This window comes from Monodon monoceros, unplaced genomic scaffold (genome assembly GCF_005190385.1).
Source record: "Monodon monoceros isolate NGI ecotype Baffin Bay Population unplaced genomic scaffold, NGI_Narwhal_1 Super_Scaffold_1, whole genome shotgun sequence".
Lineage (NCBI taxonomy): Eukaryota > Metazoa > Chordata > Mammalia > Artiodactyla > Monodontidae > Monodon > Monodon monoceros.
The window spans coordinates 41,923,351-41,937,174 of record NW_021703765.1 but is presented as its reverse complement, the minus strand read 5'-3'; the positions used below and the strand labels follow the sequence as shown (position 1 = coordinate 41,937,174).

Below are 13,824 nucleotides of genomic sequence, written 5' to 3'. Positions count from 1 at the left end.
GATAACAGTGCTGATCCTAAGAATGTGTCCTGAAAGTTATTTTAAAAGCTATCATTTGAATTCATGAAAGGACTTACAAAATAGCAATGCTATGCCCAACAATATTGCAAGGATGGCCCACTTTCCAAGTATCAGTCTTCTGGCAATCACAGGTGAGCGAATCTTGCAGTCACTTTGGGTAACACAGTCACATAATATCACCTTTAACTGAGTGACAAGTGATTGGCCAAGCCTATCTGCAACTCTGACAGGTACTGTATATTCTCCAAACTGGGGGTCATTCAGATAGGAAAGACGTGCTGCTGTATCTGAAAGGACATAAAACCAAGCATTATAGAATGTCATGAGCATAAATAAGTAACTAGTGACAGAATATTCATATTTCCCTACAACTGGATATTCCTGATGGGAATGGCACAAGTGCTACACGATTGTAAACGTGAATGGACGAAGTCTTTCTAATCATATAAAAGTTTGTCTACACTGCCTCTTTTTAGAAAGGTCTTTCTTTTGGCTTTTGTAATAATATATTTTATCTGTGGATAAACAAATCCTTCCTATAACAAATAACAGACTTGTTTAGAGACTGATTTTTATCACATCTTTAAAATTTTTAAATTTTTAAAATACCAGTCAGTGTATATTTTCTTTTATGCATGATTCATCAGAGAATTTCATAGACTAAAATTCTGGATGTTTCCCCTTATTTTGTTTTCTATACATTGTGCCAAACCTTGAACATATTTTCAAGGCATGAGTCATGCTGCTGGAACTTCTTCTCATGGTCCTACAAGACACTGGGACCAACTGTATTTTTTTTGGTTTCGATGTATGCTTTCTTAGGTCAACAGTAGAAAATATCCAGGTCAAAATCCTAGTCTTGGGAATGCCAAAAATATACTACTCTACATGTAGATGACACATGCCCATGCCCAAGAATAATCCTCCCCACTTAACTGGCTCAGTGTGACATTTTCATTATTTCATAATTTGAAGCTCTAAATATAAACTTGGATATTTGGGTAAAAAAAAAAAATCACTGAATCAAGTCAATTTTAAGAGAAAGCATGGTTAACCCAGTGAGTCTATGTATGTGTAAGAAATCATAATAAGACTAACAAAACCACAATTTATGATTCAAAACATGCCATGGTCTATTGCATTGACTATCTTGTTTACTTCCCCCAATAATCCCATTTTACACATGAGTAAATTGATGCATGGCGAGACCTAAAGCCTCTTTAGGATACGTTCTTCTTAACTTGGCATTTCCCAGGCTTTTGGGCTCTTTCACAGCCCAGTAAAACTTTAAACTAACAAAGTTTTGACCAACATAATCCTGACGACGTTTCATTGTACTAAGTAGGAATATTTTTTAAAATTACCACCTCCTTTAACATTATGTAAAAAGAAATATTATGACACCAAATAAGTAGAAAGGACATCTAAATATAAGGTTAGTTCTCAAGCACGCACACGTTAGAATGCTGTTACAACCACTGAAAATGTTGTCAGTTCACAGGGCAACTTGTCATAATAGGAAGTCAAGGAATACTCATTGAAAGCATGGGAATGAAAACCTTTCAAGGGCACCCCCCACTCAGCTTACAGTGGATCTTGAGTCGTGAAAGCTGGAGTGACATGACATCATGATGCACAGGTACTGTAGTGCGGTCAGGAGACGCAGAATGTGCTGGAAAGTTAAGAGCTGACGTAGAGAATGAGGCAATGGTGGGACAAAGGGAGGTTCCCTTTGTCTTTGCCATTCTTGTCACCATAGATTCTAACATGGGTAAAGTCAGAAGTACAGACTGGTACCAAGTGGGGGAAGAATCCCACATAGAAAACAGTAGACAAGAAATGGTCAGAAGTCAATGCAGTGCAGAAAGAAGGGATCCTACGGTGGACACTGTGATGCATACCCAGATCCCCTGTAATCAGGGATGTATTGTCCCAGCTGCTTGGGAGGCTATCAGCACCATCAGTGACTGTGCCTTCCTGCCAAAGGTCACATCCCTGTGGGCAGCCCAACCCACTGATGAAGCAATGTAAAAGCACAGAACAGAATGGCCATTCTGAAGGGCCATTTAGTTCAGACCCCCCGTGAGTCAGCCGAGGCTGTCCTTTGGCCTGAGCTACAGCTTGATTTCTCTTTTTGCTAAATCCTGCTTCCCTTCCTTTCACACGTATTAATGCCAAGGAAACTCCTTGATAAACATTCAGCCTGGAAAGACTGTCTCAGAGTCTGCTTCCTGGGTAGCATACCCGCAAGGGATGGGGATTCCCTTATGACTTAGGAGACCGCTGTCATATGAAGACTCTGTGTAGGTGGGAGGTACCCAAGTCAGGAAGTGGTTACATCAGACCTCGTCTGGGGTGGGGGGGTGGAGTACGAATGAGAATTCACCCAACACCAAAGGGAAACCCGGCACAGGACTGATCAGAGACCGGCACTTCCCACCACATCAACACTGAGAAACTCATGTTCTTTTGTTGGCGGTTACCATTCAGTGAATTATTCTTCTACTCCAACAAGAAAAAAAATATTTTAGATATCCTGATGCTGAGAAGGACAAAGTAATGTTTAAAAACACATACCGTTAATTTTTGTCAGTCTCCACATTCTAAGTACTTCTGAATCAGAAACACCTTCCAAACTGAAGTCAAAGGGTGGGCCGTGTATGGGTTCATCGGGATCTACGGCCACAATCTCCGCCGATGACATGACAGTTTTACAGATTATCACCGTCTTTTGAGGTATGAATGGGCCGTTATCATTCACGTCTTCAAGTATAATCCCTAGTGTCCCAGTACATGTTCTCTTACCTAGAAAATTGGATATGAAAATACAATTTTTTAATGTTTTGAGTTTTCACTGGGACATTACACATTGCAAAAAATTTATTACTTATTAGGCACTTGTACCATATAAATGAGAGTGACAAGCACAGTCCCAGGCTATGTCCTTAAGGTAAGTTAAGAGAAAGACATTATCAATTTCAAATGGGTTGTACAGAAAATAACTGCTGTTTAGATTTGTCATTCATTCACTAAAGAGCTGCAATAGACATGGGAGCTTTTATGGAGGTGAGCTTTGACAGATTTTTAAAAAGAGGAAGGAAGAGGGGACCAACAAGGATATTTCTGGTATATTTAAAAGCACAAAGAGATTTAAGGAGGTGGGAAAGCACATACACACACCTATGTTCTGGACATAATGAAGAGGAAGGCACACTGGTGGGAGCTAACGCTGGAAAGAAGAACCAAGGGTCCTTGAAAGCCAACGTAGGGAGCTTGGAGTTTAATATGCATTTAGAAAACACTTAAGATTTGGGGGCAGGAAAAGTGAAAGACAGAAGGCATGTATTTGGGAGATTAGAACAAAACTAGTACACGGAAATGTTCAAAGCATGAAAGACTCCAGAAGTGGAAAAACACTTTCAAACCAGAATAATCACTCTGAGGTGTAGCCTAAGGAATTCATCTATCTACGTATTCAATAAAAACTTACTGAATAGCTACTTTGTACAGGGCACTGCAGTGGAAAATCTGGAGATTCAAAAATGAAGTGGTCATGGGTCCCGGCCACAAATTAGTAACACGGTTGTGAAGTCTGGAGTTGAACATAAATCCAGGACTTGTGTCTCTAAATCGTTTATTCTTTCCGTTTAATAAGAAGGCCTTGAACATCAGGGGTGGAGAAGAGGATGACAAAAACCTGTGCCACCCGCGATCTGGGGCTATGCCTTATACGAAGCAGCCCACATAGGAAAGCGGGAAGACCAGGCACTGGCGTGCAGTCACAGCCTCCACCCAGCAAAAGAACCTGTGATATTCCCAGGGTCATCGTGGGCCAGGAGCCATAGCCCACCAAGTTAAGAAGGGGTTGTGAAATGTGGGCCACAGAAAAGAACATGGTGGAGGCAACTACAAGACCACTATGAGGTAAAGTGGGAGAAAGAAAAGAGTCAAAAGCAGAGGCAAACCAATACCTCCCATTTAATGTAAGCTTGCAAATTAAAATGCCTGAATGAGCAAGATTAACGCTTAAAGGAAAACCAACAAAATCAACAATCAGAAGATTAATTCACTCTATCCAAGATATCTTCGAAACACGTATATTTACTATCTTCAAAAGCATAAAGAAGGTTAACTGTTTAAATAAGCATGAAAATGACACTGAAATTCCAGTAGAAATAAACATTCATCTAACAGGGACTCTAGAAAAAAAGGATAAATAGAATGGTAGGGAAGTAATACTCAAAGAAATACTTGCTGAGAATATCCCAGAATTAAAGAAAAAAAAATGGATCTTCTAAAATATATTCTGACTGTAGTGCTGGGTAAATAAAAATAAATTCTCAGCATAAGACTGAATTAAAACTATATATAGAACACAACCTAGGGAACTATAAAAGTTATCTGGATGTATTACCTATAAAGAGACAATAATTAAACAGACAGTAGAATATGCATGAGCAACAAGTAATGCCAAAAGATGATGGAGTACCACTTGCAGGGTACTGAGGGAAAGAAGGGGTTAACTCAAAATTCTAAACCAAGTCAAATGATCAAATCAAGCATGAGAACAATATTAAAATATTTTTCAGAACAATAAAACTGACAGGGTTTATCACCCACAATGCACCATTGAAGGAACTAGTAAAGGATATAGTTCAGCAGGAAGAAAAGGGAACTAGGAGAGAAGAAATGAGATACAAGAAACAATGCAACTATCTCTCACTTTGGATAACTTTTATTTATTTATTTATTTATTTATTTTTTGCGGTACGCGGGCCTCTCACTGTTATGGTCTCTCCCGTTGCGGAGCACAGGCTCCGGACGCGCAGGCTCAGCGGCCATGGCTCACGGGCCTAACCGCTCCGCGGCATGTGGGATCTTCCCAGACCGGGGCACGAACCCGTGTCCCCTGCATCGGCAGGCGGACTCTCAACCACTGCACCACCAGGGAAGCCCTGGACAACTTTTAAAGAAAAGACAGAGACACAAAGGAAGCAGGGAGACATGTATACATGTATTTTATCCATCTGAGAAACTTTTCTATTAGGACACAATAATCTCGTCTCTCAAATTCTCTCGTTCTTATGCCATGTGGTATTTTCTTGCTCTCTCTGAAAATTGGGATTGCAAGATGTCTTGACCATTTCTTTCCATTTGAGGCCACACATGGAGTTGAAAACACATGTCTTACTGATTAAATCTGGTTAATTATAAAGTCTTTAAAAATTGACCTCGGGACTTCCCTGGTGGCACAGTGATTAAGAATCCACCTGCCAACGCAGGGAACACGGGTTCGATCCCTGGTCTGGGAAGATCCCACATGCTGCGCAGCAACTAAGCCTGTGCACCACAACTACTGAGCCTGTGCCCTAGAGCCCGCGCACCTAGAGCCCGCTCTCTGCAACAAAGACAAGCCACTGCAATGAGAAGCCCGCGTACCACAACAAAGAGTAGCCCCCACCCACCACAACTAGAGAAAGCCCGCGCGCAGCAACGGAGACCCAACGCAGCCAAAAATAAATTAATTAATTAAAAAAAAAATTGACCTCTACAGTGTTTGCTGTGCTACCACGGTGCTAAATGCTTGAATTTCCCTTCCATGAAATACTTAGAGTTGTTCAATAAACTCCATTGTTTTTGCACATTGTGATGAGTAGTGGACAATATTTCAACCAAAGATTTTAGACATCTAACTCAGTGTTTCACAGCTCTGCTTTTCATCTGTTAATAAATAATATTCTTTTATTCACTGGAACGTATGCATACAATGCTCACCTTCTAATATTAATATAATTCTATACGGGTAAATATCAATTCCTAAAATGAAGTCTTGGAAGGTGAGTCACCTATGGGTCCATGATTTATGTGCATGGTACTCTTCTGATAAATGTTTTTTAAAAGTTTGAAAGCACACTCCTCCTCCCCAAAGTTAGAATCTTACAACAAAAGTAGAAACCTAAACTCAGCTATACAGAGGAAACACCTGGGCGAATCTGCCAACTGAGGTTAGATTGAGAAGAGAAGAGAAATGGAACTTAAAGCTTAAGAAAGAGCTCTGTTTAGAAGAGGAGAAGGAAGTAAAGCTAGAATGCATGTAGATAAGAGAGAAATGTGTGGAAAAGTTGAGACATAGAATCCTTGAGGGAGAGTTTTAAAAAGAGGAAACAAGCACTGTAGGAAAGTAGGAGAGGGAGTGAGCACAGGCTCAGAGGTCAGTGCTCACAGGAGGGAACATTTCTCGTACGGAAGCAGCAGCTGGGAGGGCTCAGAAGGAATGAGCCAGGATAGATTTTAAAAAAGGTAAAAGACAAAAACAAATAAAAAACATACTTTAGTATGATCTCAGTTCAGAAAATAAAAAGATGTGGAGTTATTTATCCCCTACCAGCTTCAAAAGAAATTAATGGAAAAGGCCCTGTTACACATTTATTCTCGACCACAATGATGATTAACCGTGCCTCTCTTCTAAATGCTATAAAAACATTTGTTCAACAGAGGAAAATGTGGAATAAAATTACATCCAAAATCTCTCATTCCAGACAGTAATTTTTATCTCATTGATAAAAACGATTTGCCAAGTGCAATTAAAAATGTAAAAATAATGGATTTGATTTTCATATTATTTCTCTTCTTTTCACTTGCTTTGACCAAAAAGCATGTTTTGACAAAGGGACAAAGGAAGTTGAGGCCTTAAAGGGCAGTCTTTAATTGGTTGAAGTTAACAATGATTACAACTTTACCAATTCAATCAATGGATATGAGCCATTTCTCTTTAATTTAGAAAAAGTTGAAATATCTAAAACATCTTCCAAAATCACTTCTAAATTCTAATTTTGCAAGCTATAGTATAATAATTTATGTTTACTGTAGTTAACATATTTATTTTACAGAGGCAAAAAGTTCAAATGTATATTACAGTAAAATTATATTTTATGCAGTAAAAGGATCTCATTCCTAATCACTGTGCTCACATTCCAATTTTACAGGGCTCATAGAAAATGATTTTCCATTTTATGTGATTTTGTGGATTCACAGAATTTTTCTAATTTTATAATATCAGAATACTAGCTGCCAAGTATATTGTCAGTTTCCTGTAGAAAGATATAACTTTTTGAGTACTGACCTATGAGGCAGTAAGTATGTTCTCTCTGTAATAAATTTTCCTGTCAAAGTGGATATTTTAAGAGATATGACTAAATTGAAGCTAATTTTTCTAAAGTAATTTTCTCAATTTTTAATGATTATTTAATTTTAATAAATTATAGTCTCAAGTATTTTCTATGACTAAATTATTTTATACCATAATTACATACAAAACTGAGGGTACTATTAGAAAGCAGACATGAGTTAATAAATTATAGCAAACCTCTCAATTACTCTATTTGTCATCTGGGGTGAAATAAATTTTGAGAATGTATGCAGCTGACTTAAAAATGTATGTTGTTTAAAAACTGAGGATGTCTGTAGTTGGGGGTGTATACAGCTGGCTTAAACACAAAGTTCTTACCTTTGTCTGAGGCAAGGATTGTAATATTATATATACCATTTCTGATGGTCCTTGCCTCTCTATCCAGGCTTCTTAAAATTGTGATTGATCCTGAGTTTTCATCAACACTGACCCATCCTTCTGGATCACTTAATTTCTTATACCTGTAAGTAATGATGAATTAAAATAGCAAAATGGATCATAAGCCAAATTACAATACTGGTATCAAAATAAGTTATACATTTTAAAAACATGGTAAATTTGAAATCAACTAAAATAGAATTACAAGTACCTTATGCCACTGCTACTATTTGTTTCCGGGTCATGTGCTTTATATCCAATGCCCTTTGTGCTCCCTGGTGCATTTTCTTTAATACGAACAATTTGCACTGCAGGGCGACACTCAGGGCCTTCATCCTGATTTTGTACATTAACAGTGACTGTCGCCATGCTCATGGTTGATCTCGAACTAGCAAAATTTGGAGCTTCATTAACTACACTGATTTGTAGGGTCATCTCTTGTTTTTCTTCATAATTCAGCGGCTACAAAAGCAAGCGTGTTGGAAATCAGATCAAGAAATAGTACTTGGCAATGTGAACTAGTGTGTAACTAGTTAGCTGTGGAAATATGTAAGTGCTGTGTCGGGAACAGTCATGAAAATATTAAACATATACCCACAAATATGATGGTGGTGGAAGGAGGGAAATCCTTCAACTGATTGAGCATTTGGGTGGAGCCAGCAAAAAAAAAAAAAAAATTCCTCAACTGCAAATTTAACACAAGTAATATTATAGGTCCCGATGGCAATTTCAGATAGTATTTAATGAAATATTATTTGAAATATTACTTTAGGGACTCCATACCCTAATCAACAGTAATTTACTAGTCCATTAATTTTGGAACCACTTTTCCTACACTTCTGAGATGAGTACAATTATTCGTACCTGGTTTGGGGTAGAAAACGTGGGTCAAATTTTATGAACTGTATTCAAGATAAGAGACAAGAAAATAGAAAGCTTATGGGCTTTACACTTTCCTTTTTAATCTCTTTTATCCCAGTTACTCTCTAAAACATGGGTAGTACCAAGTTTAATGGAAGGTTTTCATTTTATTTTGCCTGATATCTGAAGAAAGAGATAAGATTTAAGGGACAATCCCTTTGCTGTTTTGAAACAGAAATTAACCCACAAACTGCAGCTAATTTTCATCATTGTAAGAAAAAAAGAACTCATCATGTTTGATCCATTCTCCTTGTGAATATATACAGAAGGGAAGCTACAGAGACCCAGGATAGAATCATGTTTTAGTTAGAGGCAGAAGAAATAAGCCCATGGTTTTGTCCAAAGCCAGAGCTCAGATCACTTTATGGGTTAACTCTGCCTCCTGAATTCGCAGTGATGTCTTCTGAGATAATTGTAGAATATTATTAGAAAGAGGTTTTAGAAGTATTTACATCTTCAAATGGGTGAGGATTCCCATTTTGAACCAGGAAGCTATGAATGTAATGTACACTGGATACAGATGAACAGATCTATAAACAGCTTCCCTATGGGTCTGACCAGGAATAACTCATCATCTGGGAAATTCAGTAATTAAGTAGAGGCTCCTGGACACAGCTATAGATAGAATGGACTAGGAAAGTTTGGCAGTGTCCCACTGGTGTCAAAGCTGTGCTAGTTTTTTAATTGTTAAGAGATACTGGTTACAAAGTGGGTACTATATCGTATTAATTGAACATGCATATATAATCACTTTAAACTATCATGCCTTTATAAAAAAAAATGTTCTCCAAAATTTGTATATTCATCCCACTATATATATGAAAAACATAGTGTTTACATTTACCTAAATATCTATTTTATTCCTACATTTACCATAATTCCTTTCTTTTCATTAAACTCTAGTATGCTAATCTGTGACATTATAAGCTACAAATAACTAATTTCCTAAGTTATTCTTACCTTAACCACACACAGAACTCCTTCATTGGTTTTGGGATCTGTTACAATTTTAAAATTTCCATTTTCATTGCCCTTTAAAATGGTATAATTAGCTCTCCAATTAGCAGTATTAATTAAATCCTTATCCGTAACGGCAACACGTAAGATTTCCACATCAATTATATTTTCCTCCACTGATGTCTCATACTAAAATAATAAAAAACAACAAAAAAAAGTTTAATTAGTAACTCTCACAAAAATAAAACACCAGGTAAAGTCAGCCCAGTTCTTCTAATTTCTAAAGTACTGGGTTAACATGACTTTAAACCCCAAGTCCAAACTACTGACACGTGGCTGGGAATACTTCATTTGAAATCATGGGGCATGGGTGGAGGTGCACATATGTAGCAACTAACACTACATTGTACATTTTTCTTTTATTAATATCACACACTTACAGATAAACGGTTGAATGTTGGCAAGTTGTCATTCACATCTCCAATATTAATGATGCAAGTTGCAGTTGTCTGCAAACCAAAATATTGACCATCCATGTCTTGTACTTTTATTTTCAATTGGTATTTATCAGTTACCTGAAAAGTAAGTATTAATTACTGAGTGAAAGCAACATTGTAAATGAAATCTTAATTTACACTCTATAATTTCCCTTGCATTCAAAATTTAAGAGGTACACTATTAGATTTCATAGTTTTCATGTACTGGCAGAAGAACAATTTCCTCACACTAGTAATTTTCAATTAATTTACAAAAATAGAGTAGTTTCTCAAATTGAAAATGCTACTCATGGAAGTAACTGGTTTTAGCATTACTTAACAGAAAGAGAAGATATAGTCATAGTACATTTTAAATTGCCTAGTAATTAATCAAAATCTTTATCTCCTATGCAAAGTACATTCTTATATTCAAAAATACACAACAGTTACTCTATACCAGTCTCGTAATGAAGCAATAAAGGTATCCTCCTGTAAAAAAAGGTGGATTTTAAATATTTACTTTACATTTACTAAAAGATCATTAAATTAGCATGAAAACAAAGTTCTGGAACTATGTAATTTTTTCTTCTTCATGGAAAATAGATTCTGGTTCTTAAGGGTTTTCCGTTCTTCAGAGATTACAGAAGGCTCATCACTGGTTTTAAAAAATGTGTATCTCCGGGCTTCCCTGGTGGCGCAGTGGTTGAGAGTCCGCCTGCCGATGCAGGGGACACGGGTTCGTGCCCCAGTCCGGGAAGATCTCACATGCCGCGGAGCGGCTGGGCCCGTGAGCCATGGCCGCTAAGCCTGCGCGTCCAGAGCCTGTGCTCCGCGGCGGGAGAGGCCACAACAGTGAGAGGCCTGCGTACCGCAGAAAAAAAAAAAAAGTGTATCTCCTCATAATGGTTTCATTTGTCACAAGTGTTGAGATATGGAAGGATTAACAACACTAATAATAATGTCTCTGGACTGAACATTAGGAGGCTTGGGTTCTACTTCCAAGTTCAAAAATAACAAATGTACTCTTGGGCAGTTGGAAACATATTTTTCCCTAGCTTTCCTCTTCTATAAAATTCTAACAACACCTTCCTTTATAATTCACCTCTTTTCATAAGACTAAATTATATGTAAAAAACTATCCTAACTGTCCACCTAGAATATTCACCCTTCTCTTAAAAAGTCACCTTCTTTGGGCTTCCCTGATGGCGCAGTGGTTAAGAATCCACCTGCCAATGCAAGGGACATGGGTTCGAGCCCTTGTCCGGGAAGATCCCACATGCCGCGGAGCAACTAAGCCCGTGCGCCACAGCTACTGAGCCTGCGCTCTAGAGCCCGCGAGCCACAACTATTGAGCCTGCGTGCCGCAACTACTGAAGCCTGCGTGCCTAGAGCCCATGCTCCGCAACAAAAGAAGCCACTGCAATGAGAAGCCCGCGCACCGCAACGGAGTAGCTCCCACTTACCGCAACTAGAGAAAGCCCTCGTGCAGCCATGAAGACCCAAAGCAGCCAAAAATAAAATTAATTAATTAATTATTTTAAAAAAGCCACCTTCTTCCCTTTAGACCTCTTAAACTTTCTAGCCCTCATGTATTACCTAAAATAAAAATAATATTTCTCTCAATCACTATGCTTTTTACAAACCCAATTTTTCCCAATTTACTCTTCTCTCATAATCAGTCACATGAGAGTTAAAACTTCATGGCCTTATTTCATTAAAAAAATTTTAAAAGCTCATACTAGTATTACTTATGGGAGGGAATATGTATTCTGTTTGTAATAAACTATGATTTATTGGGAATGATCAACTGGCTGATAAAACAAAGAAAGAAATCAAGTTTGGGACCTAAATATTAACTTGTGATATCTTCAGATGGAAGAAAAATTCTGATGTTTAAAGAGCTTAAAGGGCTGAAGGCCAACAATAAAAAAAATTGGAAACCTGGGATCAGAAAGTGAGTCCAGAGCTCTCTTGGGTAAAAGCACTCCAAGACTCCTTCATTAGTAAAATGTTTTCAACTGATTTATCAGAAGGATCTATTCAAGGCTTGATGATAAAAGAGAATTTGGTCTATAATCTGCTCTTTCTGAGCACATAAATTCCATGAAGAATCTGTATAATTTGTACAGCTGTGACAGCAATTGAATGAATCTGCATTGCAAACGAAATTGCATTCTTCACTGGCATGTACTCATGGTAAAAATAAATAAATTATAAATTATAAAATTGAATTAAAAATTTACCTAGGAATGTCCTTGTAAATGCAGTAAAAATGATTAATTTTAATAAATTTTATTAGATATCAACCCATAGTCTATCTAAAGAAATGGGAGGTATATATAAAGCACTTCTGCATAACACAGTACGATGTTCTTTTCATGGAAAAGTACTTGTGTGATTGATTTATAAGCTGAACTAGCTATTGGGTTTTTTTTCATAGAATACCATTTTTACATGAAAGATACCTATGGTTATTCAGACTGGTATATTTGGAAGACATTTTGTCATAGGTAAGGTGAATATGTCATTTCAAGGAAAACAGCTATTTGTTGCCAATGGTCAATTGGAGTTTTCAAGCCAAAATGAGGATTCTGGAAAACTTTTATGAACCATCGTGATATTAATGGAGATGAGGAGGTGATTTTTTCCAATATTGTTTAATTAGATGTGTCAATATTTGGAGGATCTACATAACTCAGTTGAGTCAATATTTCCCATATGACTAATGCACGATGTTACAAAATCACACATGGTAAAACTATGCACTCATAGCAGAAGAAAGACCAATGTATTTTGATGTAACAAAGTAAAAAAGTTCATGGACAAGGCTTCTTCAGAGTGCACATTGCAGAACACATTTATGACACTACCACTTGTCAAGATTTGGTGTATCAAAGAAGACTCTCCACAATGATCTGAAATTACTGTTAACATACTCTTTTCTAACTTCATATCATGTTGGATTGTCTTTACATGCTTCGACTAAAACTATATAACAGACTGAATGCAGGAGATGTGAGAATCCATTGGTCTTATACTAAGTCAGGTATTGAAGAGATTTAGAAAATGCATAATAATGCCACTCTTCTCACTAAATTACTTATTGGTTTAGAAATGTAATCATTTCTTATAAAAATATTATTTACATTAACATGTAATATATTATTTTAATTGGGTAAATAAATACATACTTTAAACTTTTATAGTTTTAAACACTTACAGATTAAATAGTGATAAATATAACCCACATAAACAAAAGATCTTTGGAATTTCCAATAATATTTAAGACTGTAAAGGGGTCCTGAGACCAGAAAAGTTGCAGACCACTTCTCTAATCCATGCGAGAGGGAGAGGAAATGAATCGATATGAGTTTTAGGAATCAAAGAAAAACGTGACAAACACATATTACTATATTTTAATATTAAGGATTATAAACATAGGAAGTAGGCCAGAATAAAGGTTTGGTGGAGGAGGTAATAGTTTAATAACAAAATGAACAATTACTAAACTGGGGTAGTTGCAGGAGAAATGGACAGAATGTGAATGTTACGATCACTTTGGAGTCAATATCAAATGCTTTGGAAAGTAATTTGATCTACAAGAGGAGACATCAAATACAATTTTGAGAACATGAATCCGAGGTGACATTAGAAAAAATGTGTAAAGGAAAAGAAGGTGCTAATGGCATTTTAACTAGAGAACATGGGAAGGAGAGCATGTTTAGAAGGAAAGAAGAATTCATTTCTAGATGTACTGAATCTTAGGTACCTGTGAAATGTTCAAATAAGGATTTCTAGCAGTCAACTGAAAATGTTAAACCAGAGATCAGAGACAGATAAACTTTTCATTTAATCTATGTAAGGGGAAAGAGTATAGATGAG

The 13,824-nt window shown here is 37.0% G+C and overlaps 1 protein-coding gene across 3 annotated transcripts in view; it reads right to left on the bottom strand.

The window, feature by feature from the left end:
* Positions 1–13,824, bottom strand: part of LOC114900842 (desmocollin-2-like) — a 32,447-nt gene that overhangs the window by 4,940 nt on the left and 13,683 nt on the right. For all 3 annotated transcript variants that reach the window (XM_029232339.1, XM_029232354.1, XM_029232347.1), the window contains exons 8-13: positions 9,907–10,041; positions 9,470–9,655; positions 7,800–8,050; positions 7,529–7,671; positions 2,599–2,826; positions 78–308 (exon numbers count right to left, since the gene is read on the bottom strand). In XM_029232339.1, the coding sequence (XP_029088172.1) occupies positions 78–308; positions 2,599–2,826; positions 7,529–7,671; positions 7,800–8,050; positions 9,470–9,655; positions 9,907–10,041 (1,174 nt within the window). The remainder of the gene's footprint in view (positions 1–77; positions 309–2,598; positions 2,827–7,528; positions 7,672–7,799; positions 8,051–9,469; positions 9,656–9,906; positions 10,042–13,824) is intronic.